Source organism: Macrosteles quadrilineatus, unplaced genomic scaffold, assembly GCF_028750875.1.
Source record: "Macrosteles quadrilineatus isolate MER2022 unplaced genomic scaffold, UCM_ALF_1.0 Scaffold_2__2_contigs__length_208266976, whole genome shotgun sequence".
Taxonomy (NCBI): domain Eukaryota; kingdom Metazoa; phylum Arthropoda; class Insecta; order Hemiptera; family Cicadellidae; genus Macrosteles; species Macrosteles quadrilineatus.
In genome coordinates, this window is record NW_026542595.1 from 135,380,949 (window position 1) to 135,407,751 (window position 26,803).

Sequence of the window (26,803 nt, forward strand, 5' to 3'; positions counted from 1 at the left end):
TGGATCAAACTTGGCAAATCCATTTATTTTATACTAAGCTATTCACATTTTACTAAAAAAACACACTTTATTACCCTCCCTATAGGCAGCAAACCTAGGTTCTCATTAAACCTACTGTCATTTGAATGGATTTAATTAAAAATCAAATGAGGCAAATGGAAATTCGATTTCTGCAGGTTAGTTTCGGAGGGGGTATTTATTCTGTCTACAGTAACATGCTATTTACACTTCGTGTATTAGCTATAAAGCTGTTTGTGTATCCGAACAGTTTGTGTACTCTCCACATAGCCACAATCTCTGTGGTTGGTGTGGCCTTCTTGCTGGCTCCAGACAAAGCTTTGGGCAAACACACAAACCGCATATTGCAAATATGTAATGTATGTTCACCACTCGAATGTAACCGCATTTATATATTGTACATAGTTAAATATCCGTTTAGAATAAATGAAAGTTACGCTGTGTTGGTTTGTTCTACCTCCATTGTGGTTAGCTAAAACCATTACACCAGTAAAGGTTCTGATTTATACATAGTTATGTTCACAAACATTTTCAATAACTTTTTAATTTTTGCAAAGGGTTTTATAAAATTTTATTGAACCAAACTTTGGTGGAAAGTAAATTAAAATAACCAACATGAAATCATAGGCACAAAGCATTTGGAACGGAATTCGGCTGAAACGAAAAGTACCTCAACTGTTCTTAAACAGACAAAAGGGTTTGACAGTGTGTAACATTGTTCAAAACGTTTTATTAAAGTAATTCTTTGGTCAATGTTATGTGTACGGAAATTTGCAAGTTCCAACATGCACCAGCAATTGTAATGACCAAAGGAAATATTTAAAGTGGTTCGATAAACAGAATAGTCAAGTATAGAGAACATACAGCCCAAGTTTACTCAAAAATAACTCATGCCATAGTTAAAACCTTTTGATTTTTTTGGCAAAAACTATTTGTAAGTGAAAAATAAAATTAAATATTTCTTTGTCCGTAGTATATCCTAAGTGTTATACAAATCGGGTGCATATTTAATATCTTTCCTAATCACAGAAGAAAAAAAACACTGCATCAAAACCCAATGCAGCTATGAGTAAGGCTATTTTTGTAGAAAACACTATTTACAATAAATGTTGATTATATTGATCTATTATGTACATCTTTAGTATTTCCATAATCTTGAGTCGAATATTTAAAAGTCATCAGAAATTATTACTGTTATTCGTTTTAAAATAACGCCTGTAATACTTACCAATTGCTCGAATTCGAGCAACAGGTACACTAGTTCTAACTACTGTACTTTGGCTCCGAGCTTTTAAGGATTTAAGGTAGCGTTTTTGAAATTAAAATACTGCTTTAAACTCTATGGCAACGAAGCCATAATTATAACATAGATGAGGTAATATAATAATGTATTCATTTCCAATCTATATCTATAAAAGAGGAACTATGTATGTATGTATATATATGTGTATATACGTTATGGAATCCGAAACCGCTCGACAGATTGTAATGAAACTTTCAGGCATTATTAAGCATCTTTCAAGGATGGTTCGAGTGAAGTTTGGTGCAGATCCGTCAAAAGGGCTCTGCCCCAGAGGGTTTTAAGTGGGCCAATGTCAGACTTTTTTATCTAGAATGTTTACAAAAAAATATAATTTAAAAGCTGGTGTTTACTTGCACCAACTGTTTTGTACGTTTGAATAACTACAACATTCTGTATTAGCATTAGTCATGATTTGAAATAGTGCCATGGTGTTTCTACAGATTGCAGCACAGAAAACTATTTTACTTTTAAATAAGTCCAAATGTATTAAACCCCAATCGCAGCACACCTGTGCACTTAACAACGTTTAAATTCTCCAATGTTAAATATTAAAACATAAAAACCTTTATAAAAGTACTGTATTATAAACAATAAAAGGGATGACTTTTTTAAATGTATGACAACAGCTAATTTGCAACCAAAAGGTGAGTGAGCGTAGCGAACGAACATCAACCTGGAGGCGAGTAAGCGTAGCGAACGAGCTAACCTGAAAACAAGTGAGCGCAGCGAACGATTTCCAACCTGAAGGTGAGTGAGCGTAGCGAACGAACTTCAACCGGGACGTGATTGAGCCATGCGAATACTTATGAAGTTAAACGGGGCAAAGCCCGTGGGTACAGCTAGTAGCCTATAGTTTTGCAGTGCCACTACACATATCAATGAACAAATCAACAAATCAATGAAAATAAAAACCCAAATTAAACATATAGTGAACGGGATCCATTTCTATGGTTACGGTATTACGGAAAGACTTAAAACTCTACTGTATCACCAACGGTATAATAGTAGCTGTTTTTAAATCCTAGACCCGTTGCAACGCCACAAGTACGATATAACAAATGCGATTGAGACAAATATGATATTTATACCCATATATTTTCTCGTCCAAGGGCGCTAGGCAGGAGTATTAATGACAACTAACGATCCAAAATGTGTATCATTTCATAGTAGAATTATCTGCATCACCGCTTTGCCTAAGTACAATAAGCATTTAACGCCCACCAAAGCTGATTATGCCATTCCACTTGTCTTGATAGTCTGAAGAGGCTTTAGATAAGCTATAGTAATTGTTTGAATTTAATGCACTCTAAGAGCCTTAGTATATTGCTTGACTCCGTATAATGTTGGCCTATGATGAATGTTTGAAGCTATGACCCAAAATAAAACACTGCCCTGGTTTTCCATTGTGTTTGATCTTTTAAGGCAGTTTTCTGGTTTTCGTTTAGGATCGGCTCAGTTAAATTGTTTGGGATGTTTTTAGATAATTAATTTATAAAATTAACTTTACCTGTATAACTATCATAACGATTTGAGATAGAGAAGAGGTTTTCGATATGCTTTAGTAATGGTTTGAGATTATTGCGTTTTACGTTGTTGCTCCTGATAATGTTGGACGATGATAATGAGTGCTTGAAATTATAAGTCAAAGTAAAATCGGCAATTAGTTTGTCATTGTTTATATTTTTATTTTCAGGACGGTTTCCTGTTATTGCAGCTTACATCAATTTAAACCCTGAGTTGTAATCAATTTTAAGTAACAGTAGCTTGACTTGTTGAGCTTTCTTGAATGTAACTTAGGCATTTATTCACTGGTTCTTACAATTTAGTATGTATAACGTTTTTGATCAGTATAATGGTTTTAGTCTTTATAGCGTTTGCTGATTTTTAGAGGATTTAAAGATAATTTATTTTAAATAATGTATCTAGGAAATTATAATTCATCCACAACTTAGTCCAAAAACCTATGCAAGCCAAATATTTCTTTTGTATTACACTATGTCAAACTGGACCCAGCTGTTCCTAATCATTGGGCTTTAAATAATTGTTTTTGGCTAATAATACAGCTGATCTTAGTCAGTAACAAAGCTACGAGGATTATCACACATTAATCTACATTCATCTTTTACTCATAATATTTGAGTTAAAATACGCACCTAAAATAGGTGGAGTGCCCACTGGCATCTCAATTGGTAATATAATATAATACCTAATCATATTACTTCTTCCTTATACTCAAAACTATTTTGCACGTAACAGTAACTTTAAACAAAAGGATTTCAACGTTAATTGATCACAGATCAATAAATTCATACTCTGTAAAATGAAAACATTTATTCGGTGAAAGGTAAATAGTAAAGCAACTATTCAATTTAGTTCACCGAATGTTAGTGGAACACATGTTTACTGTGGTTGTTTGAAGTTAGTCGCTTTGACTAGTCGTACGTAACCATCAGTCAAACGTAAAGTGTAGAAACTGGAAACATTGAATTTAAATAAGCCCCATTAGTATATTGTATATTGTATTTCTTTACATATGGCCAGATAGAAAAGTGACACTCCTGTGGTATTTTATATGTTAGAGTAGTCCAGATATTTTTTGGTCTTAGGGTGCTAGGCACGAGCCCGAAATTGTTTTTTACATAAATTCAGGGTAGACCTAGGGTTGATGCATTATCACTACCAAATCACCAAAGGATCTGATCAAATTGGTGATTTGGCAGGATTTGAACCCGGAACCTCTGGGTTAAGAGTAGTCCATATTAGAATTATCAGTATAATTACAAGGTACTACTGTTCGAAATCTACTCTTGTTTTGAAACCGCTCCAAGAAAGCTTAAACAATCATTAAAACATCGTATATTTAAACAGGAAATCATTCTATTTGGATTTAGCGTTTTAAAACAATTTTCTACATGTAAAAACGTACGTAAGTTTATAAATTATAAGTAACTGTTGAAAGAAAAATTGGGATAGGTGTTAAATCCATTTCGTAACACTAGTTCTTTAATTATACGCATTGGCACTCTAGTTTTTATAGTTATTCCACCAGCTATAAAATAACACAATCTATTCCAACCCCTGTGCTCGCTGATTCCAACACTTTGCAAATGTGCCCTGCGAAGGCTTTTATTATCTAAAACTATTTAATTACCCGTCGTATGTTATTTATTTAATGTTATTTAAAAACTATTTTCATTATTTATATAAATTCCATTAGTGAAATTAATTTACTGGACATTGAATTTAAATTTAGTTGTGTTTAAAACTGTATGATATTTGACGAATATCCTTTATACAGGAGGGAAAAAGAAAGCGGACAGTTACGATATACAAAAATTTATCCAACTTAAAAATGAAAAAAAAAAATGGGTTTAAAAACTATCTGCATGAAGTTTAATCACAGAGCTAGAAAAATGAGAGAAATGTAGATTCTAAAGATCCTTATTGAATAAAACTGAACGCCAAAGTTATGCAAGTTTAGCCCAAGGGTATTCGTTGGTGTTTTCAAAACTCGATGGTCTATTCCCTCACTTCATATTACTATTTTAAAACCAAGTTTGACTGTGCTACATTTTATGTATGAAGCGCTTTTAGTTTTCAGAGCAATAAAACGAAATTATTGTCAAAAATATGAGAAACTTAGTAAGCTATATCCAAAAAAGCGACAGTACGACCAAGTAACAAAACGATATTGTGTCTGTATGGTAATCTCCATATAGCCGTACTTAAAAACAAACCCTAAATGCATACTCAACATTTTGAAAATTACAAAATCTATATGATTATTCTTAACAAACTATTATGGAGTACAACATGGAAATGGTTAGAAAATATTGCATTAAATGGCGCGTGTCAAATTAACTAAAAAGCTAACGCAAGCTTTTGCGCCAGGAATAATTTTACGAACCATTAACTAGAGTGTAAGAACGTTTTATAAGCTGTTAAGATAGATTTAAAGTCCCACGTGCCCAGCCTAACTTGTTGAGAGTAAAGTTATGGTCTAAGGTGGCTTCGTTATCTGTAAGTAAAAAGTAACAACTGTCAATAAATTAGCTTTTATTTACTTGTTGGATTATTAAAAAAAAAGATATTATGATGTTTATTTGATCCATTATGTCGCGTTCAGAAACGAAAAACGATTTTTAGTTTATGTACTTATTTTTAAACAATAATAACTACACAGCAACTGTATTCATTGACATTTTTTTAGATTTTGTTTGATGATTGGAAGATTTTTACTTAAAAAAATAAGATAGGAAAAATTGAAAACAAAACAAACTATTATTTACATTGCACTATTAAATTAAAACAAGAGGTTCTACCCGCGAATTCACGGGAGTACAGAAGCCACCATTAAATTAATTTAATCAACTTTGACTTTTCATGACTTTTGACTTTGATATTTCATTTAAAGGGCCCAATTTCGAGAAATTGTCATCTGAAAAGGATGTTTAAAGCAGTGGAACCTTCATACCTTTCGTCCTAAGGTGGCCGGTGTGGGTACGGTTGTACCTGAACTCGCCGCTCTCTTTTTTACGACGTCTTTAATACTTTTCAATGAACTGGCGACCTATTAATGATCCGGACAACCTCTTAGAACGAACAACAAACATGGTTTGTTAATCTCATATTCATCGTGTTTCGAACACCTTTAATCACTCACTTGTATCAAACAGCTAGAAATAGCTTCAGAGTCCATTCACCGCGCCTCTTTTAAGAATATAAAAGTAAACAATAAAATAAGTAAACAAAACATGTAAACAAACAAACTATATTGTTAATTCCATTGACCAGCTGTGGTTCACTAATCAAATAATGTTAACTTCCAAAACATGCAAGGCGTAGCCCTTTGGAAATCAGCCTGTGGGGCAGATCCCTTAGGGAGTTCGTCCATATCAGTACTTTTCGGCAAATCTATACACTCTAAGCTTCATTTTGATGTGCCATATGCCTATATTTTTATTTGGTAAATGGCCTTAACCGTTTACATAAAATTTGATTGTATCACTTTAATAATATAGTAGATTGCATTCAAGTTGGACTTGGACATCGTAATTCTAAAACCTGTAAGGTAAATAAGGCAATGATATTTTGATACAACAGAAAAAAAGCAGCTGTTCTTAAAGCATACACTAAAGTGGTAAATTTAAAGCTTCACGCTTATTACATTTTCTATTGACCAAGTAAAATGAGGTTTGTAAAACAACAGCTGTTACAATATTGTTATTTACGTAAATGCAATATGGCTGAAAACATTGAGTGCCCAATGAACAGCTGATTGTGCCGACACTATCACGAAAGACAAAATGAATGAAAAGTTCTGTAAATGCTAATGTGTTTAGCCTAGTAGGTAAAAATATGCCATTTTATGATCAATATTTTGGAGATAAATAACATTTAGGTTTTAGTTGTATTTAATCAGCTCAGAAGACAGTGAGGTCCTTATCCGTCCACACCCATCCTTACAGACTTCTTAATTAGAACGATTTACACTTAGGTAGCAATCTTGCGAGTTACGTGTTGATATAGGAAAAAATATCGTTTTGAACAAAATACGTATGAATAGTTTATATATTTATATAATACGTTATATTTAAGTTGCAGTCCTTAATTCAATATTAACATACGTAATAAGCTATGTCTCAATCAAGAAGATTCAGTAATCAAATGTTAGGGTTCAACAGTTACTAATTGTGGAACAGTTACACAAACTGTGATATCGGAATAACTATCCGTTCTATTAGTTACAACGTATTTTAATCACGTTCCACGAACAATGATTTTAGAGCTACGCCGTTTAATTATGTTCAAAATGTAGATATATCCGAAGTATTGACTGTTCCAACAATAACAATTATTTTAAGCACGTTTCGCATTTAGTTCGAAGTTATCACCTGTTCCAAAGAACAGTTACAACCGATTAAAAACATAATCCACATATAGCAGGTTTAGAGCATTAACCTGTTCCATCATTTACAACGTATTTCCAAAGATGCTCTGCAAAATGATTTCAGAGTAAATGTGGTCTAAGCCAACAGTTAGACATTTCTCAAATTAATTTCCACAGGTAGTCTTTTCAAAGTACACCGCTGTTTGAACAGTAACAAGGTATTTTCAACATGTTCCAAATACAGTAATATCAGGGTAAGTGAAACAGTTCCATTGACTCCAGCTCATTATCTAAGCTAACAATGACAATAATGAGTAATCGCCAATTAATTGTCAGTGGTATTGACAGTTTCATTACAGTAGGGCCTGTTTCCTGATCCACTAACAATTATAATTGTAAAATAGGGTTTAAAATTTTGAATAGAAGTTAAAACCATTAATACATCAACTGATATTGAATAAGTTTTAAATTGGAAGCGCAGTTTTAGATAAAACTGTGAACGTAACTGAAGCAAAAATTACTGTATAACGAACAACAACTTATACTTGTTATGTTTTATGTATAGTCGACATTACGAATATTTTCCTGCACCGATAACCTAAGTATATTCGATAACTTTGCGATATAGTTTGAGACAATAGATCAATACAAAGCTATAAATTTAAAAACTTATTTTTTTCTTGGCTCATTTAAGTTGACTTTAAATAAAACATACTATAAGATATTATATTTATATATAAGTTTTACGAAAAGTTAAAGCTTGCCCCTCCCATCAACAGATGGCCCCCGTTGAGTGAAGATGCCCAAAGCTCGAGTGGAGCTTTTACCATTGTGAAGTCCTCCAATTAAAACAGCAGTCTTCACGTCTTTTGTTTACACTTTTACGTTTGCTAGGCTAAAAAAAATATCCTACAGCCGACTTTAGGTGTCCAGTCGTAGACCTTGCGAAAAGTGAAAGGCTTGTGCAAAAAGCGAATAACTTTTAGTATATCTATTTTGAAAGTTTAATAACGAAGGTTAACTGTTTGTAAACTAAAATCGTCGATTTTTTGGCGTTTTGGTAAAAACTATTTCAAATAAAGTACTTTGTGGATTTCAACTGTTATGCTACTTTTAAGAAGTCTATTTAAATTATAAAATCATTATTTAACTTTAGGCGCAGTGATGCAGCAAGCAACCAATACACCAATGCTAATTGTACTTCTATCAAAATTATAATTTCTTCAATTAGTATTTATTTCCCTTATACATCAATTCTATATCCGTACAACAATTTTTTAAAATTGCCGTTCTTATTTTCTACATTTCACGATAACATTTCGTACATTTCAATAAACACATGTTAATATGAATCCGGTAATCTAAAAAAGAGAAGTAAAAAGAACTAATTAATATATCTATACAAAATGTAAACTATCTTTAAACAATGTCTTAATGTATTATACAACGAATGGCCCAATAAAATTGCAATCTTATGCATAATTGACGTTTTGACTTATTATAATATAAATGCTTTAAGCTTTTAAACTAAATTAAATTAAGTTATATCAATTTTCAAAGCAAATTCAATGAATGATTAATAATACACATCCCCTTATTAATATTGACTTACCAAATTAAATTGCCAACCAATGGAAGTTATCATACTGTCCTCACCTGTAAAACATAATAAATCAGGAATGTCTTATAATTGTTGGTTACGATTTTAATTTAAAATGTTTATGTAGCCACAGCTAATGCTATATACAGGGAGCGGCAAAATGATCTGACGGTTTTCTTTGCCGCTCTGTTGAGCGAGTGAGTGGCGGAGGGTGGTGGGAATAGGGGCGTTACAAAGCCTACGTGCGAAAATTTTTAGTAGCCATGGACCTAGGGACAGCTGAGCACCATGCATTTGTAGTGGAAGTGTTTTTTAAAAGTGACAATTCCTGTGTAGCTGTTCAGCTGCAGTTCCGTAGACGTTTCGATGTGGGCCCAAGGGGAAAAGTCCCAACTCGAAACACCATTTTGCTGTGGGTGGGTAACTTCAGAGCTTCTAGTTCAACATTGAAAAAAAGTCCAACAGGTCCAAGGTCAGCCCGGACGCCAGAGAACATCGAGAGAGTGAGAGAAGGTGTGGAAGCTAGTCCTCAGCGGCCTGAACGTAAATAAGCTGCAGCTCTGCACATGTCTGGTCGCTCGGTATAAGAGTATTACGGCACGACCCGCACTTTCATTCATACAAAATGGCAATCGTGCAGCAGTTGAAGCACAGTGGTTACATAAAGCGCATCTCATTTTCAGAACAAGTGATTGATTTACTTACACGTGACAAAATAGTCATTATGAGCGACGAATCGCACTTTCAACCACACCACACGGTCTTCCTCACTCTCATGACGTTCTCTGTCGTCCGGACTGACCTTGGATGGCCTGTTGATTTTAGTTTCAATGCTGAACTAGTAGCTCTAAAGCTACCCACCCACAGCAAAATGGTGTTTCGAGTTGGGACTTTTCTTCTTTGACCCACATTGAAATGCCTACTGAACAGCTTCACAAGAATTGTCACTTTTAAAAAACACTTCCACTACAAATGCATGGTGCTCAGCTGTCCCTAGGTCCATGGCTACTAAAAATATTCGCACGTAGGCTTTGTAACGCCCCTATTCCCACCACCCTCCGCCACTCACTCGCTCAACAGGGCGGCAAAGAAAACCGTCAGATAATTTTGCCGCTCCCTGTATTAGGTAGTAGCCTTAAGAAACTCATTTTCATGAGTCAACGGGCATCGTTGTCTCAATGTTTTCGTTATTATTTTTTGTTGCACTTGATGTATGTCTAATGAGCACATCCTATATTTAACTAATTTATTTTTTTAATATTTAATTTTAAGTTTAAACTTTAGACGTTGTAAAATACAGTTTATAACTGAAGAACTCTTAAGAGATTTGTAACATATTACGTGTTTGTTAATGAGTTTGCCATTCAAAAGAATGTAATTTTACCTCTAATTTAATTTGATGCTTTCCAACTTTGTAATCAAACTGTTAAACGTTTAAAAGTATGATTACTCAAAGACACAATATTTACGTTATGTTTTAGCCACTCATTAGTCCAATCAGACTAAAGAGGTCCTCGAAATCCTTTTATTCAAATGTCCTTTAGATAAAACATCTCCGTTGTCGAGATCTGACCATGATCCATTAAACCTGCATTGAATATTCATTTACTTCGCATCTCTTAACTGGTCGGCCCAAGCCTAAACTGTTGAGATCAACTTGTCATTTAAATGATTGCAAGACTTCTATAAAATCCCCATAGTAAAGGGATAGCAGTAGAAAATGATCGATAATAAATTTGAATAATTTTGAAATAGGCAATTATTTAGATTTATTCGATTATAATCTTATTAATGAGGAATAATGGCTCACTCCAGCAAATATTTCTCCTTTTTAAGAACACATTTGACATATTTTACAAAATATGTCCATAAAAAATGTGTTTTTTTTTCATTTACACGATTAATTTGTATTAAGTCACATTTAATTTTAATAAGCCTTGATTATGTCTAGTACAATTTTACAGCGAGATAAAATATTTTTTAAATTAGGTTTCTCAATACTTTTAAGTAATACAAGCACGTTTTAAAAACCAATCTTACTAAAAGATAAAAAGGTTATGTTAATTACATTTTGGGTTGCTATTTAAATATCGTTTAGGTCTTAGGAAAACCTTTACGTATAAAGTAATTTCTACTAAGCTTGGTCTCATAAATCCAATCATAATGTGTATGTGTTTTAATATGTATGACAATAAGTTATTTGAGTTGTGATAAAGTATTATCTTGCGGTTGTAAAAGATCGTCAGATAACCACACTAAATATTATATTCCCACTTAAAACTGTTATAGTTCGAATTTAAAATGTCCCTTACATGATATTAGAATGTTGTAGTACTGTACTGTGTGGTGACGCTTGTTCTACCAAAAACATTGAATGGTAAACACATGAATGTAGGGAAATCAAAACATATTAAATGAAAAATATTTGTAAACTCGCAACACTCTTTTCAAAAATAAAAAAACCTAGAATTGAATTTCGCATTGATAAATCTTATCTACTATTGTTACCATAATTTTATCTGCCTTAGGACTCGCCCTTAATCATGGGCTGAAGACAAAGTTTATTCCGCAAGCTTCTCCATAATCAGCTTAGAAGGCGGTGAAGACCCTTATCAGCTCTTAGTCTTCCAACAGACCTTGTGATTACGATAATTATTATCAACAGGAGACAATACCATGATTTTGATAGCTACATGGCAAATTTTAACCCTTGCTTCGCGACAGGATAAGAGTGGAGATAAGAATAATCAAAGTAAAAAAAAAAATATAGAGAGAATGTTTTCTTACTTTTTTAACAGCGTAACAGATGTGTGAGTCGCTTTAATTTGTGTTTTAATTAAAAATGTTCAATTCGCCATATACTGCTTGACCTTGGCCACAACAATACTTAAAATGTATTTGAATACCGATACTATGTAGCGATAAATGAGCATTCACTTTCCTTATCCATCCTTGCAATGATTCAACTACACAACTCTGTGCAGATTATTCATCAAAATGAAATTGGGACATTAGTGTCTTGTACACAATTATCTCCTATCCAAATGACGTTCGACGCTGTGCCTTGGGGGTTTTTACAATTATTTTCTTGATCATCTTTTGAAACGAAACACTAAATTTCTCTGTAACTGTCAACACAAGTTGCTCACGCCATCCCAGAGCAGGTAGACTCGCATTGTCAAGGTCCTCCAATTAAAAAAGGACATCTTCACCTACGTCATTTACTTTTCTTTTGTTTTCTTTCTTAATGATTTGTTGCTTGTTTCAATGGTTGTTTGACTAGAGGCAAAGTCCAAACATAAACCTTGGAAAGGTGAAAAATATGTACTTGCAATCTGTATGTTGGAATTGATACGTTTTTAATACGTAATTATTTAAACATATATTTTTGCACACACACTGTCCCTTTGTCGGTCAGTTTCTACTTTATAAAAATATCTTAAAATGCTCAGTTCTGTTTTCGGAATCTCTTATATTTATTTGAATTTGAAACCTATAAATAGTTTCATGCAACTTTATAATAATTAAATATTTTGATTACAGTAATGTGTACGGTAAAATTAAAATCAAATCAAAAGCATTTTGACAAAATAAGGAAGTTTTACAAAAATATACAAAATTTTTAAAAACATAGAATGTTTGTATATACCAAAATAAATTAAAATTATAAATAACATCGTATTAGTTTAAAATATAATTTTGACTATATAAAAACTTATGGAAAACTGTAGTTTTAAGAGACGTAAATGCTATTCCATTTATTTTATTTGTGTAAAATTAACCTTTCAGTATATTTCTAAAAGAGTAGCTCAGGAATTTAGGCATTATATTTATTTTAAAAAGCATGCTGGCTCGACTTTAAGAAAAAACAATCACTTTTCGATGACTTAAAACTGGGACCAATCTGTACTAGTCATTTGATAAATAAATAGTCTTGGCTAAAAGCAAAAACTGGTGTCAGCCAGTAACAAAGCTAGATTTTAACATGTAATCATATTTAGCTTTACGTAGAATTACAGTATTGCTTTAAAATGATGATTAATATTGTATTTTAAAAACCTAATGAAACTCGGCTACTTTTTTTTAAATCCTCTAACTAATTATGCCCTTTCCTAAGCTCCACGATACAAACTACATAAACGTACAAGCGCTAGCCCAATCAAATCGAACGATAAGTGGAGTTTAACTGATTTCACAGGTACAAAGGCTATCCAGCGGCTAGAGGGGTGATACAGTGGTCAGAAAGCCAGTGTTATTGGGAGAATGGTTCTTGTGTATCACTGTCAAACGGTTTAACCAGAATTGAGTGAACTGTGTGAGCTGTGTGAATCATTCAAATAAACTATGATTTCCTATATCTCTCCCAATTTGATTTGCCATAATGTAAGCGTGAACTTTTAGCCAACAAATGAAAAATAATTTTAAAAAAATTGAAAGGCTACAGTTTCGACATTTTTGAAGATAGAACCAAACTTTAAATGTAGAAAACGTTTGTTTTTAAAAGACCTTTTAATGATGTACTACAAAACCTATGTTGCTATTTGAGTTTATTCACATGCAAACTCTTACATTATCCAAAACTTCCTGTATTTGTTAAATTAGTAAACTTTGTCGTAGTGGTACATTTTAGGTTAAAGGGCGTATTTTCTTTAAACTGTGCAACAATTGTGATCGTAGGCGGTTGCAATAAAATTAACTGCAAGACCCTGAATTTCAGACATTTTTAAACACCCTGTACATGAGCGTCAAGATAAGCATAAAATTATTCATCAAAATTTTCAATGAAAAAATATTTTAAAATGAGGTATCACTTAACCTAGGCTCAAGTCAACGAAATCTGTGTAACAATTATAAAACAGTGCGTCTTAAAAATTATTACAGACAAAATAAAAAAATATTTGATTTATTTTTGACCGGAACAGCAATGTAAACGAAAATATTTAACTACGAATGACGAAGTTTTACGGTCGAATGGTTGACGGTGCTTCGGTTGTAACTTTTTACGATCTTTTGATTCACGATTAAAGTCAATCTCGTCCTAAACGACTTATCAGCTTTTGATACTTCAATTCCAATGGCAATCTAAATGAATTTGATTTCAAACAGCTTTCAGCCCAATTAAATCACGTGTTAATCCTGATTTTGTCTGTTTTACAAGTGTGTAAAATATTGTGTTTGTCAAAATCTAAAGGGTTTATTTCAATTAGTAGTATAATGTTGCTTATTTCTGTTTGTTTAGGGGCCGAAATTAATAAAAAAACTTACGAAGATACTAACATACATAGTTATAAAATCTTATTTTTGCTACAATCAATCAAATTCTGTATGGATGTGTGATTAAAGGGTTAGAGGGTTTGAAGGATCATTCGATAAAAAAAAAATTTAAAATAGTGTTTTAATTTAAAGAAATTGGCTAATTTTGAAAATCTTTGAACATATGACATTTTGCGCAGGATCAACCTTTTTAAGTGTGGTTTGTGGCATTGTATTCTACTAAAAAGAACTTCCATTTTATGTGCATATCAACCTATGCCTCCATTTAAGATTTTCTTCCGACTCCTTGTGGGCCGTCCCCCTGAAGAGTTATTGGATCACTGAATATGTGTTAAAATAGAGTTTTATGCCTTGTAACTTTGTACCAAGTATTGTAGCTCTACCTATGTTATTTTTTAAAATATTTAACTGTCTTCAGACTTTATTACCACCCTGTATAAAACTATAAGTATGGTTTATTTGACAGTAAATCCATTTTACCGATGCCATGGGTAGATGCATATACAGCATACGGCTAACCACGGCATGTACTGGTGAATGTCACCATTAACTATTCTACGTGTTGTGGCTTAAGCTCTAGAGATCAGCGTCTAAACTGTGACCTAAAAACGTCAATAATGCTGCTAACAGTTTTAAAAAATAGATTTTCTATGTAGCTACAAACAATCTCAGTAACAACACAATGTGTTGCACGAATATTATTAAATGTAATTCATACAAAAAATAATACATCCGTAAGTGCAATTCTCAACAATATTATTTTCAAGTTGAATTTCAGCGAGGAAAACTATTTCGCCAATTTAATTGGCAGATCCAGACGGTCTTTAGTCGAGGAAACACAAGAGTGTCTTTGTCCAGAAAGACTTAATTTATTTGGCAATTTATTCAATTTAAATTAAATGCATACATATTTCTATTTTTAGCATAGAAATTCCAGATATTTTTAAGAATATTACACATTTCTGTTTAACAAATATTTCTATAACTTACAATTTATGACCTCGATCCAACTTTACTTCAATATTTTAACTTTTATTTGTGCTAGTAAATGCCTTGCCCATACATATTTGGCTATTTAATGCATACAAGTATTTCTTTTAATTTGTAATATTATATTTTAATATTTTTGAACACCAGTGAGTAGAATATCTAATTTTTTTCTGCTTTGGTTGTACAAATATGATATTAGTTTGTTTGTACAAAACATATAGATTTATCAGATAAACAATAAAGGATAAGAAGCATTGTTACGAGATGAAGAAAAAACAATGTTTCTGCAAGACAAAAACAATAACAGAAAGAGTTGTTGTTTAGCTGACTCAGTATTGTTCCTACTGAGTCAGAACAAGATCCAATAGACGAGCTGCTTGTTAGTATGTACAATTTGTGTGCATTGGGAACTTTTCCCCTTATGGGTAATGTATATAGGCTATTATAACAAGTATACTAGACTCTAATCACAAAAACTGTTCCTGCTTAAATAACAATTTTTTAAATTATTTTATCAAAGCCGATGGAGTGAAACTCTAGGGTTTATTTATTTATTTATTTACCAACGGCAATACACCAATTTACAAACATAAAGATTGAAAGCTACAACAGTGAATGTTTGTGTTTTGTGCTAGGCATTAACAACGATAAACAATGAAAAGAATAACAGAAGTAGAAATTAACTAGTAACAATAATAAATAATGAAATGAATAACAATAATAAAGCATTAAATGAACAACAATAATAATGATTTGAGATACAACAAGATCAAAAACAACACCAACAGTGAAATGTTATAGAGCGTCACGTTCCTCTGCTGCCACTCGCCTAACAGCCTCCAAACTGGAAGCGAAAAGGTCGACCGACGAACAGATCTCGTTCCCGGAGCGCATCAGACGTGGTATGGGGCAGAAGCGTAGATAGCTGGTCGACGCATGGTCTAGCTCAAACAAGCGTTGATGCCTGGTACTTCTGGGGACGTGCAAGTTGATCCTCTCGAGCAGAAAAGGGCAGCTGATCTGGTTGTTAAGCAGCTTGAAGAGGAAGGCAACATCAGCAACTCTTCTTCTACACTCCAAGCTTTGGAGACCATAAGCTGCAGATATTTCCTCGACTGGGACGTCCATGAAATTGAACCCAGCGCGGCAACCAAGATGTCTCACGAAGGGTCTCTGTACTGATTCAAGATGATTGATTTGGCCGAGGAGGTAGGGTGACCAGACCACAGAGGCGTACTCGAGCAGCTGGCGAACTAAGGCCTTGAACAGGATCACTGAGGAGTTGGCACTCAACCCATGTCTTGCCGTCCGAGAGATCAGTCCCAGCATGCGTGACGCCCTGGCAAATATATGGCTTATGTGCGGTCCAAAATCAAACAAGGCATCAATCTGAACGCCCAGGTCCTTGATGGTGTCACACCTTTCCACCCTGTTCCCGTCAAGGAAATAGTCGGCTTCCAAGTTGTTCTTTTTTCTACTGAACGTTATACATTTCGTTTTGGCAGGATTTGCTGACATATCATTCTCCAAACACCAACTGACGACGTTGTCGAGGGCTTCTTGAAGTAGTTGACAGTCAGAGAGAGTGTTGACTTCCACGAACAGCTTAATATCATCAGCGAACAGCAGAAAATGCACCTTTATATTATCTTTAATGTCATTGATAAAGATCGAGAACAAGAGTGGGCCAAGATGGGAACCTTGCGGGACGCCGGAACTCGCGACGAAGCTAGCAGAGACGTGGGACTGAAAGACAACAGTCAGACGTCGACCAGACAGATAGCTCTCAAACCATCGAAGCATCGTGCCAACAACACCATAGCCCTCCAGCTTAGCAAGAAGATGACGGTGACTAATCTTGTCAAAGGCTTTGCTGAAATCTATGTATATAGCATCAACTTGGCTTCGTCGGCTAAAGGCATCCATGACTTGGCACTGAAGCGGGAGGAGATTGGTCACAGTAGAGCGGCCAGAGGTGAATCCGTGTTGCTCGTCTATCAACACTTGTCTGAACAAGGGCTGAACTATATCTAAGATTAGGCCTTCGAACACTTTGCTTATAACGGACAAAAGGACAATTGGCCTATAGTTCATAACGTCACGGTTGTCTCCCGACTTAAATATGGGGACGACATAACCATTCTTCAGGACCGATGGAAAAGTGCCAAAGGACAGACTGCGGTTAAACAAGTATTGGAGTAGAAAGGCTAACTCAGAGTGGCAGAACTTGAGCACTCCTGGAGTTATATCATCTGGCCCGCTTCCCTTGGTTGCGTCCAGCGCCAGTAGCTTCCTGTCGACATCTTGAACTGAGACGGAGCATTCGGAGATGAAGGGGGTGTTGAACACACGCACAGGCAGTTCACCATGGTGAGTGGGAGAGTGGACGGACGAAAAGAAGTCAGCGAAGAGTTGACACGACTCCACATGATTAGAAGCCTCATACGAACCAAGTCTGATATTTGCAGGAATAGGAGGCGAACGATTGAGGTCTTTAACAAAGCTCCAGAACACCTTGACATTGGAGGTGATGGTTGAGTTGACGTGGTCGATGAACCTTGATCGGCAGTCTCTGGAGACAGACTTGCATTGGTCACGAATTCTGCAAAATGATTGGTAGTCCCGCCAATCAAGAGATGTTTTGTATTGCCTGTGGAGTGTCTTCTTGAGGATGACTAGATGTTTAAGTTCCACTGAGAACCATCTAGGAAAGTGAGAGTGGCCTACGCGTTTCCAGGGAGAGTGAGTCTTGATGAGGTCACTGAGCTGACTGCAGAACGAGGAGAACAACAGGCCTATATCAGTGCTGTCAACTAACTGAATGAGTTGTTGCTGGGGATCGTGCTTGACACTCGCCAAGTCACATCTTCTTAGGTTGAAATTAGTTGTAAATAAAATTTTAAAAAATTAAGACATTTCACACCGTCCTAAATAAGTGTAACTAACAAAAGTCAACATAATTCATAAATTTATCTTTTAAGAGTGAAATTATAATGAGTGGGATTAAAAGTTAACCATAGAGGGAGACTAACATGTTAACTTAAACAATTGTAATGTGTTTGAAAGTCGGCATAGCCTATTAGAAATTCTATGAAGAAAATAATAACATCGCAACTTTAATCTATTACATTGTACTTTTCTCAATGCAAAGACAAGTACACTCTTTCGTAATTTTATTTGTGATGGGACAGAATTTAATTTTTAATTAGTTTCTTACGATTGGTTCCATTCTACATGTCGTTAAGTTTACCTAATAATGCAATTTAATTTTATATTTGTACTAATTCAATCTTTTGTAGTATTGATGACTCAGTTTGTATATTACCTTTCTATTTTGTACACCACGTTTTTTGTACGATTCCTACAATACGCCTAATTCGGTACTGTAGAACCACACCATTTATGCGGTCAAACTTAAAAAACCTCGATTTTGTTTCAAAATTGTAGCTAGGTCAAATATAAAATCCATTGTTATCAATAGCAAGTGAATAGCAATTCTCATTGAGCAGACGATTGCCATTAATGTTTGTTTGCTCACTCAAGCTACTGAATCCTATCAAAACTTGTCCCTTTTCTACCCAACAGCCAATTTTGCTTAGGACCATTCAACCATCAATAACACGGCTTCGCTGCACTTTGTGTGGAAAAGCCGTGTTGCCGGTTTCAGATATCATGACTTTGTTGCATTCAAACCAACCGAATCACTTTAATGTTTGTCAAACAATTCAGGGCTGTTTTCAGCTCAACGCCCAAAAATAATTGTACAATTCATGTCCCCAGGTAAATCCGACTGTTGCTTTATATCATTGGCTTTGGACGTAACAAGAAAGTATCATCCTAAAGTAAAATTTAAACGTATGCCAAAACCGATCAAATATTTTTCTTTTATTTTGGGAATGGTTTAACAGTAGTTAACTGTTAAAAATGCCAAAGGTAAGCAACAGTTGTTAGAGAAAATCCTACACTTTAAAACAATGTAAAGTTAAATAAATACGCATTTTAATCTTATGTCTAGTTAAAACTGTTTCTAGGTAACCTTTATATTAATATTACAACGGGGAATATAATAAATATAAAACTTACCAGATTTTAAGTGCTGTTATATTCAAAGTACATTTTATTCCTTTCTCTACGTCTCTTCTTATTCTCTTACGTAAATAAATATGTTAGCTAAGTTATTGATTAACGTTTGGCCTTGATTGTTATGGTAAAGTTTATTTACTTATAGTAATATCATATTTCTAAAATTGCTTTTTAAGAAAACATTGATATATTAAAGGGTTGGCAATGAAGTAAGGGTGACGAGTTACTTTTTATACCCAATCTTGAGTGCCAATAAATTACGTAAGATGTATTTGTCTCAAGGAAAAATTAAGTAAAAAAAATCAACATATAATTAGACTACCATGTGGATAAATATTTACTGTGTTAAAAAGGCTGAAAACAATCCTGTTGGTTTGCCACACACTTTCAAAACTGATAAACGTGCTCTAGGGTAGCGTGTAGAACGTCGAAGATAGCTTTTTTGTATGAAATTCCAAAAAGTGAATCAACAGTCCAAGTTGTCATAGTATAGTAACTCTGTTGTAGACAAATGTGTAGATAAATGTAAAAAAACACTAGGATACAGTCCGTATTCAAAACGATCTAGTAAACTGACATTGTTAAAAGATTTCTTCATTAAGCTAGACTTAATAAATGACAACCTCAGTACGTGCTTTAGGCATTGAATATAATTTTCAGTGTCTGATGATGTATGAAGTAAAACCAAACATGTGTGAACCTACCTGAGTTGTTGTTGAGCACAGTGTAACGCAGGATGAGCCGTACTTGGTCCTGGTGAGTCCCCCATTCCTGTAGGACCTCCAGTGGCCGGTCGTCATCCTGCAGGACTCGCTCTGGAACAATAACAATCAATTAATTAATTAACAATTATTTTATTAACAAATAACTTCAGTTAGGCTATTGTTACATTCATGACAGTTAATAATGTGCATAGAAATAAAGTTGTCCATTCGTTAAAAAACGTTTATGTCAACACTTGGCTGGATATAAATCCAAATGATTCCTTTTTTGTAATCTGCTCAAAAATATAATAAATAGATTCCTTTTTTCTGACCACGAGTACTGACCTTTTTATTCGAGTGTTTTGAGATCGTGAAATTACATTGGAGCGTCGTAGGTGCAAAATTATGGCAGTACTGTATATAACTGAAAGGATAAACAATGTTTTAAATGTATGTAAAATATTTTACTACAAACATCGCCAAATTTTGTAATCTATTACTACACTGTCTAACACCATCAGGGGCAATCACTTTTTGTAGTTCTCTTTGAATAGAGAACACAAAGTAGATAAAAGCAACAATAAAATAAATTATTTGGGAAAAATCTTAAGTCAATCACAACCAATGATTATAGCATTAAAAATAATTGAAAAAGTAGTAGGTTCGATAAGCTTTTATCGAACTTATCATAATGGAATGAGCTATTACCAGCGAGCACAGAAATAAAGTTAATTCTGTGGTCGATGGCTATTACCGCAGTTGGCTAAAATACAAATAATTTTGTACATTGAAAAGTTTTTGTATAATCGTTAAAGAATACGGAGACAATTAAAACCTATACATTTACAATTATTTATATTTTATACAAATGGTAAAATGTTATATTTTGCTAAATATGGATACATTGTGATCAAATTTAGCATTTTACAAAAAACACTTTGTTTCATTCCCTGTAGCAGCGAACATAATACGTTACAATTGTTAATTAAATAATTAATAAATCTGACATGTATGAGAAAAAAACTTTTCAGTAAAAATCCAATCAGTCAAATGGAAATTCGCTTAGGATTCTCTTAATAAATAATAAATAGTTTTGCTCTCTTCATTATTAATTGATTCTCAACGCGCAGTAATTGTACATTAAATATATTATGTCTGTTATACAAGAGTTTTCTTGCAACTATTAATTGTAATTGTTGATAATGCAACAGAATCACCCGATTAAAAAACAACCTATTCAACTAATAAATAGAGAAGCTTTTATACAGCCTGGGCGTACTTCATTGCAAATTGATTCACAAAAGATAATAAAGAAGACTGCTCCGAAATGAGCGCTCTCAACTTTTATGCTTACAGCTGACTTTAGGAGGATTGATAAGCTCAGATTCACTTAGATAACCGTCCAAAGTGTTGAGTTGAATTTAAAACAGTTTCATCGTCCTGAAGTTCGGGATTACCTAGCTAAAGAATACTCTGAAAGTATTTGAAGGCTTTCTCGTAAATGACGTAAAATAATGAACTTAGGTTAAAAATTAAAATGTTGATTTGAAAATATATATATATATGCTAAGTTTTTATGTAATTAAACATGTAATGCGTAAAATTAGATGGATTACAACCCTCCCAAATAACTTTTAACTATAAAATTTAAAGTTTTGAGCACCATAATAATTAAAATATCCAAGATAACTAAGGAGTGAGATTGAAATTAAATGTAAAGTTGGATCTTTAAGATTAGGTTTTTTAGAAAGTAATATGTAGTATAGTGGTACTCAGATATCAAACTTAAAACCTCATAACACCACACATACATTAAACCCCCCTACATACATTATCCCTTATATTTAATAACTGAAGCTTTCCCCTTGTATTTTTTAAATACTAAACTTATAAAATGTTTCAAATCCGGCGGATTGTGATAAACAGTGAAATATTCTTGACATATTAATAACTTCCCTAGAATGTCAGATAAATTCAATAACAAGAGTTATATTACTTCGACGAAGGAAACAATGTAAGTTATAAAACACGTGTCAAATCAAGTAGGAAGTATTTGTAATTTGAAAAAGAACGCGATAAATGTTTGATAAGAAATATTCAACATGAATGGAATGTTCTCATATTAAAAGCAAGTATTGCACAAGTGTTCTGTTCTTGAGAAATTATTTTATTCTTGTTGGTAAAGATGAATGTGAATATATTCTCGGTTTTTACAGTTTCATTAATTAATGCATGATTTGTATACATAAATTTGTGCTTTTGCTATATTATGAAAAAAATATATGGAAACATATTCTAGTACGTGAATAAGTGGAAAAACGCAGGACCAAATTCGGGAGGTTTTTTTACATGGCGAGGGTTCAATCTCTAGCGTTACACAATCTCAGAATCTGGTTCGTTCCTGTAATCATTACTTCCAATCTTCTGAATAACTCGTCAAAGACACCAACTGTCATTCTTGAATACATATGTAGGCATATCTAAAACTCAAATTGGTTGTTTCTGAGCTCCCTAGTAAAAGTCACTCCTTTGAACTTGGATCGCGTAAAACGAGTGTATCCATTATTTTCCCCTGATTTCGTTCCCCTTTCCGCCAATACAAAAGCTATGCCACGAGTTTCTTCCACATCCTTACGATAATTAGAAAACAATTAATATGAATAAACTGATAAAGTGTGGTGGCTGCTGAAGTGGCTCACTACACAAGGTACTCGCCACCAAAAGCAATTCCAAAGTGGCACTGTAGCCTATAAGTGGCACCACCATGGCCTAGTGTGTAAAGGCCCTTGACCTACCATATGAAAACCTAGGAGTCATCCGAAAATCCATTGATTAATTCAACTGTTCTACTGTCATTGAATTTGACTGATCGATTTTCAACATTGTTTTCAAGCTGTTCAATTATGAGAAAAATCAGAAGCTTGTTAATGATTTAAAACAGGACTTAGCTGCCATTGATTATTATGATTTTAATATTTGGTTTTGGCCATACAACCAACTGATCTTAGTTAATAGCATAGCTATACAGGGTGGCTGGTCATCAGTGTGACAAAATTTTTTTGGCGTAAGTACAAAGTAAATGCAATGTAATGATGCATATAAAAGGTTCCAAGTCCAAAAATTAGCTTCCCAAAAAATTATTTTATGTTTTTCAAAAATAACTATGTTTTCGAACTTAATACAGCTATTTCTCAATTACCTGTAAATGGATTTGAGTAGACAATGTCATTTTCGTGTTCTACATTAAATTTTGAATAAGAATAGTATAAAATGACGGATGATCAGTTGTAAAAACTCCATTGTAAATAGCTTCAAAGATAAAAATTAAGATGTTTGATAAAAATTTAAAAACATTGGTCTATTTTATTTGTTCACACCCTGTATGCAAGAAAGTGTCCGAATATGTTAAAAACTGCGCCATTTTATAAGCTTTCTAACCATATGCTACACTATTGAGGTTTAGATATTCTGTTGTTTGTTTTAGTGGTTTGAATACCAGAAAACAGGGTGTCTTTAACATTTAAAACGTAGAAAGCCGGTATGTATTAAGCAAAAATTGTATTTTTGTTTCAGCTTGAACAGTAAAAACAGTAAAAAAGTTCCCTGTTTTCTGGTATTCAAACCACTAAAAGAAATATCAGAATATCTAAACCTCAATAGTGTAGCATATGGTTAGAAAGCGTATAAAATGGCGCAGCTTTTAACATATTCGGACACTTTCTTGCATACAGGGTGTGAACAAATAAAATAGACCTATGTTTTTAAATTTTTATCAAACATCTTAATTTTTATCTTTGAAGCTATTTACAATGGAGTTTTTACAACTGATCATCCGTCATTTTATATTATTCTTATTCAAAATTTAATGTAGAACACGAAAATGACATTGTCTACTCAAATCCATTTACAGGTAATTGAGAAATAGCTGTATTTAGTTTGAAAACATAGTTATTTTTGAAAAACATAAAATAATTCTTTGGGAAGCTAATTTTTGGACTTGGAACCTTTTATATGCATCATTACACTGCATTTACTTTGTACTTACGCCAAAAACATTTTGTCACACTGATGACCAGCCACCCTGTATATAATATTATTCACTCAAATTTACTAGTTTCACCCAAATTAACGTTTAAATACGCACCTTGGTGATTCAGCGTCTTATTAAACTAATATATTTTAATCCTTGTCAATGGTTCCTTCCTATTCTATTTAGCACCTGCAAATTTTGTATAGTATGATATATTATGGTCTAGATGTGAATTTTGATAGTTAAAGTAATTTAATTGTTTTGGCTTAGCCCAATTGGACTTTAAAGGTTCAATATCAATTTAGCAGGATTCTAGACTTGTTTTAAGAATGTATTCCCTTTAATTCTTCGTTTTCTACCATCGTGAAGCACATATGTATAGAAGCCAATTGGGCGCGGAGCCCTAAGAATAATATTGGTTGAACAGTACTACCTAAAAACACATCTAGTCAGTGGTAAATTGCATACCGTAGGCCTACTAAGTTTTATGCATCTAGTTGGAATTAGAAAAAGTTATCACAACAAAATAAATATAATCACATTATCAATAAAACCGGTCTGCCACATACGATATAACTGGATATTTTCGCTTAAGAGGCAGTTTCAATGATATATAAGGTGTTATCAGCATTGGGAGTCTTTACTGTCGGTGAAAACGGCAATAAAACCTGACCTTATGGTTGGTTATTGGCTTTAGTGGTCAGTCATAAAATATCCACTTGGATGAATTACATGCAAAGTAGTGAAAGATGTTTTAACTAAAAGAAAAACTTTTTATCGGCCATATTACGGTTTATATAAGTTCAAATGTTGAGCTGTGTATATTTGGAATATATTTAAGTCTTATAGATTGAGTTACATTTTAAATTATACTTTGAAAAGGATATTTATCTGCATGAACAAAAATGAATACAACTATGCTTATTAGAATGATTAAGTAAGTAATTAAGAAGTAGGGTTAATTCTTTGGGATTATTTGAGAACGATATTATACTGTTCTTGTTTTACTACAGACATTGTGAATAATTTTATTATCTGATGAAGAATTGTTTCAAATGAAATGTTGTCATTAAACTTTATACTAGGCTTGAAATAATTAATTCCGTATTAGTTCTTGATCAAACATTGTTTTCGGACTACTATTACAGTAAGCTAACAGGTTTATTTTAAGTTACTGGATTTATTTTTTATACTATTAATCCACATAGTTAATAGGGGTTCTTGATTGTCATCTCATAATAAATAAAAAAGTTAAATAACCTTGTTTGTTACACATCCACCCTTACACAGCAGGCCTACTAGAAAGAACGACGAACTAACATTCAGAAGAAACATTACTATTCTTTGTGCTATTTTATCGATTTCCCTTGGATCTCGATCCGACCATATACGAGTAGGGATAAACATATAATAATTGTCATTCGAAAATAATTCAATATAAACTTATTAGAATATTTTGAGCTGATAAAATATAATTTATTAAATTAGCCGTGATATTTTATTCAAACGGAACCCAGAAACGCACAGGGTAAGTATCGACTGCCATCAAGGTCTATGGGCGGGGCAGCAGCCGGCACGACAATACATCTGTGGTGTCAGTCAATAACAGTCAAGTTCGTGGTTTATTACTACAAAATCTAGAAATTTTTGTGGAAATTTCCCAAAACCATAATACAATGTCCACGCTTAAAAATCGTACACACAATTGTTTCTGACATGAGCTAGCTAAAGAGCAAGCAAATACTCTTAGGTTATAACAGAACTTAACTTATTTATCGGATAAACTCTGTTTGTTGGGAGAAAATTGTTTAAATCATAATTGTACTTAGATCAATATTAATAATACCCCCGCCGCAGCAAACCTGCCGACTAAGCGAATTTCCATTTGTCTGAATTGATTTTCAGTTAAATATATTTTAATAACATTAGGTTTAACGAGTACCTAGGTTTGCGGCTACAAGGAAACTAATAAAGTATGTTTTTAAGTAAAATATTGATAGCTTAGTACAAAATAAATAAATTTGCCAAGTTTGATCAAAATATATTCATAAACAAGCAAACTACAACATTTGACAATATTCTCCATAAGAATAACATGGGAATTTTAAATTTCCAATTTTTTTAATTTTCTCCGTTACCAATAATCGAACAAAAATACTTTTATATACTAAATTATTTGTTTTTTTAAGCTCTTTAAAAAGGTCTAAAGAGAAATTGGGAAATTTTGTGTTTTGAGGGTCAAAAGTGAGAAAAACCAATTTTTACCCCATAAAACCCCCCGTAAAGCCCCGTTCCCATGGTCCGATCGTGCTGGTTCGCGAACTCATTCAAGTTTATTCCGCTTTACACCTTTAAACCAAATTTCATCAAAATCGGACAAAAATTACTCAAGTTATTGCGTTCACGGACGTATATATATATATATAAGTCTATATATATATATATATATACATATATAAAAATTTGAACGAATAGTGTTTTTGGCCTCTGGGGACATCAAAATGAAAAAGTAAATCGGTCCCGGGTCTAGGTCTTACCGTGCCACCTACGGTAATAGCTACTTCCCTATAGGGAAATTCGCTAAAAAAGACAGATTTAGTTTTATGATAGATATGTTGTCATACAAATGCATATATAGTCAAATTCCTGTTGTAAAAAATGTAAAGTTTCACAATAAATGTGGCAATTATGTTATAATGCAAGAATGAATGAAATTTGTTGGAATATATAAATGAAAATCGAATATTATTACTCGGTACGAGCCTTTGAACTCAGAATAAGTAAACTAAACTATGCATATGATCTCAGATTGGGTTAGGTTAGGTTGGATTCTGTTATCAAGCTTGGACTTTTGGGTTTCATTTCATAGCTACCCTGTAAATTTTAGTTTTTTCTCCTACAACCTCTTAGC

The 26,803-nt window shown here is 33.3% G+C and overlaps 1 protein-coding gene across 3 annotated transcripts in view; it reads right to left on the minus strand.

The window, feature by feature from the left end:
- LOC128985324 (apoptosis-stimulating of p53 protein 2-like) overlaps positions 1–26,803 on the minus strand; it is a 445,246-nt gene that overhangs the window by 259,580 nt on the left and 158,863 nt on the right. For all 3 annotated transcript variants that reach the window (XM_054404718.1, XM_054404720.1, XM_054404717.1), the window contains exon 5: positions 19,863–19,973. In XM_054404718.1, the coding sequence (XP_054260693.1) occupies positions 19,863–19,973 (111 nt within the window). The remainder of the gene's footprint in view (positions 1–19,862; positions 19,974–26,803) is intronic.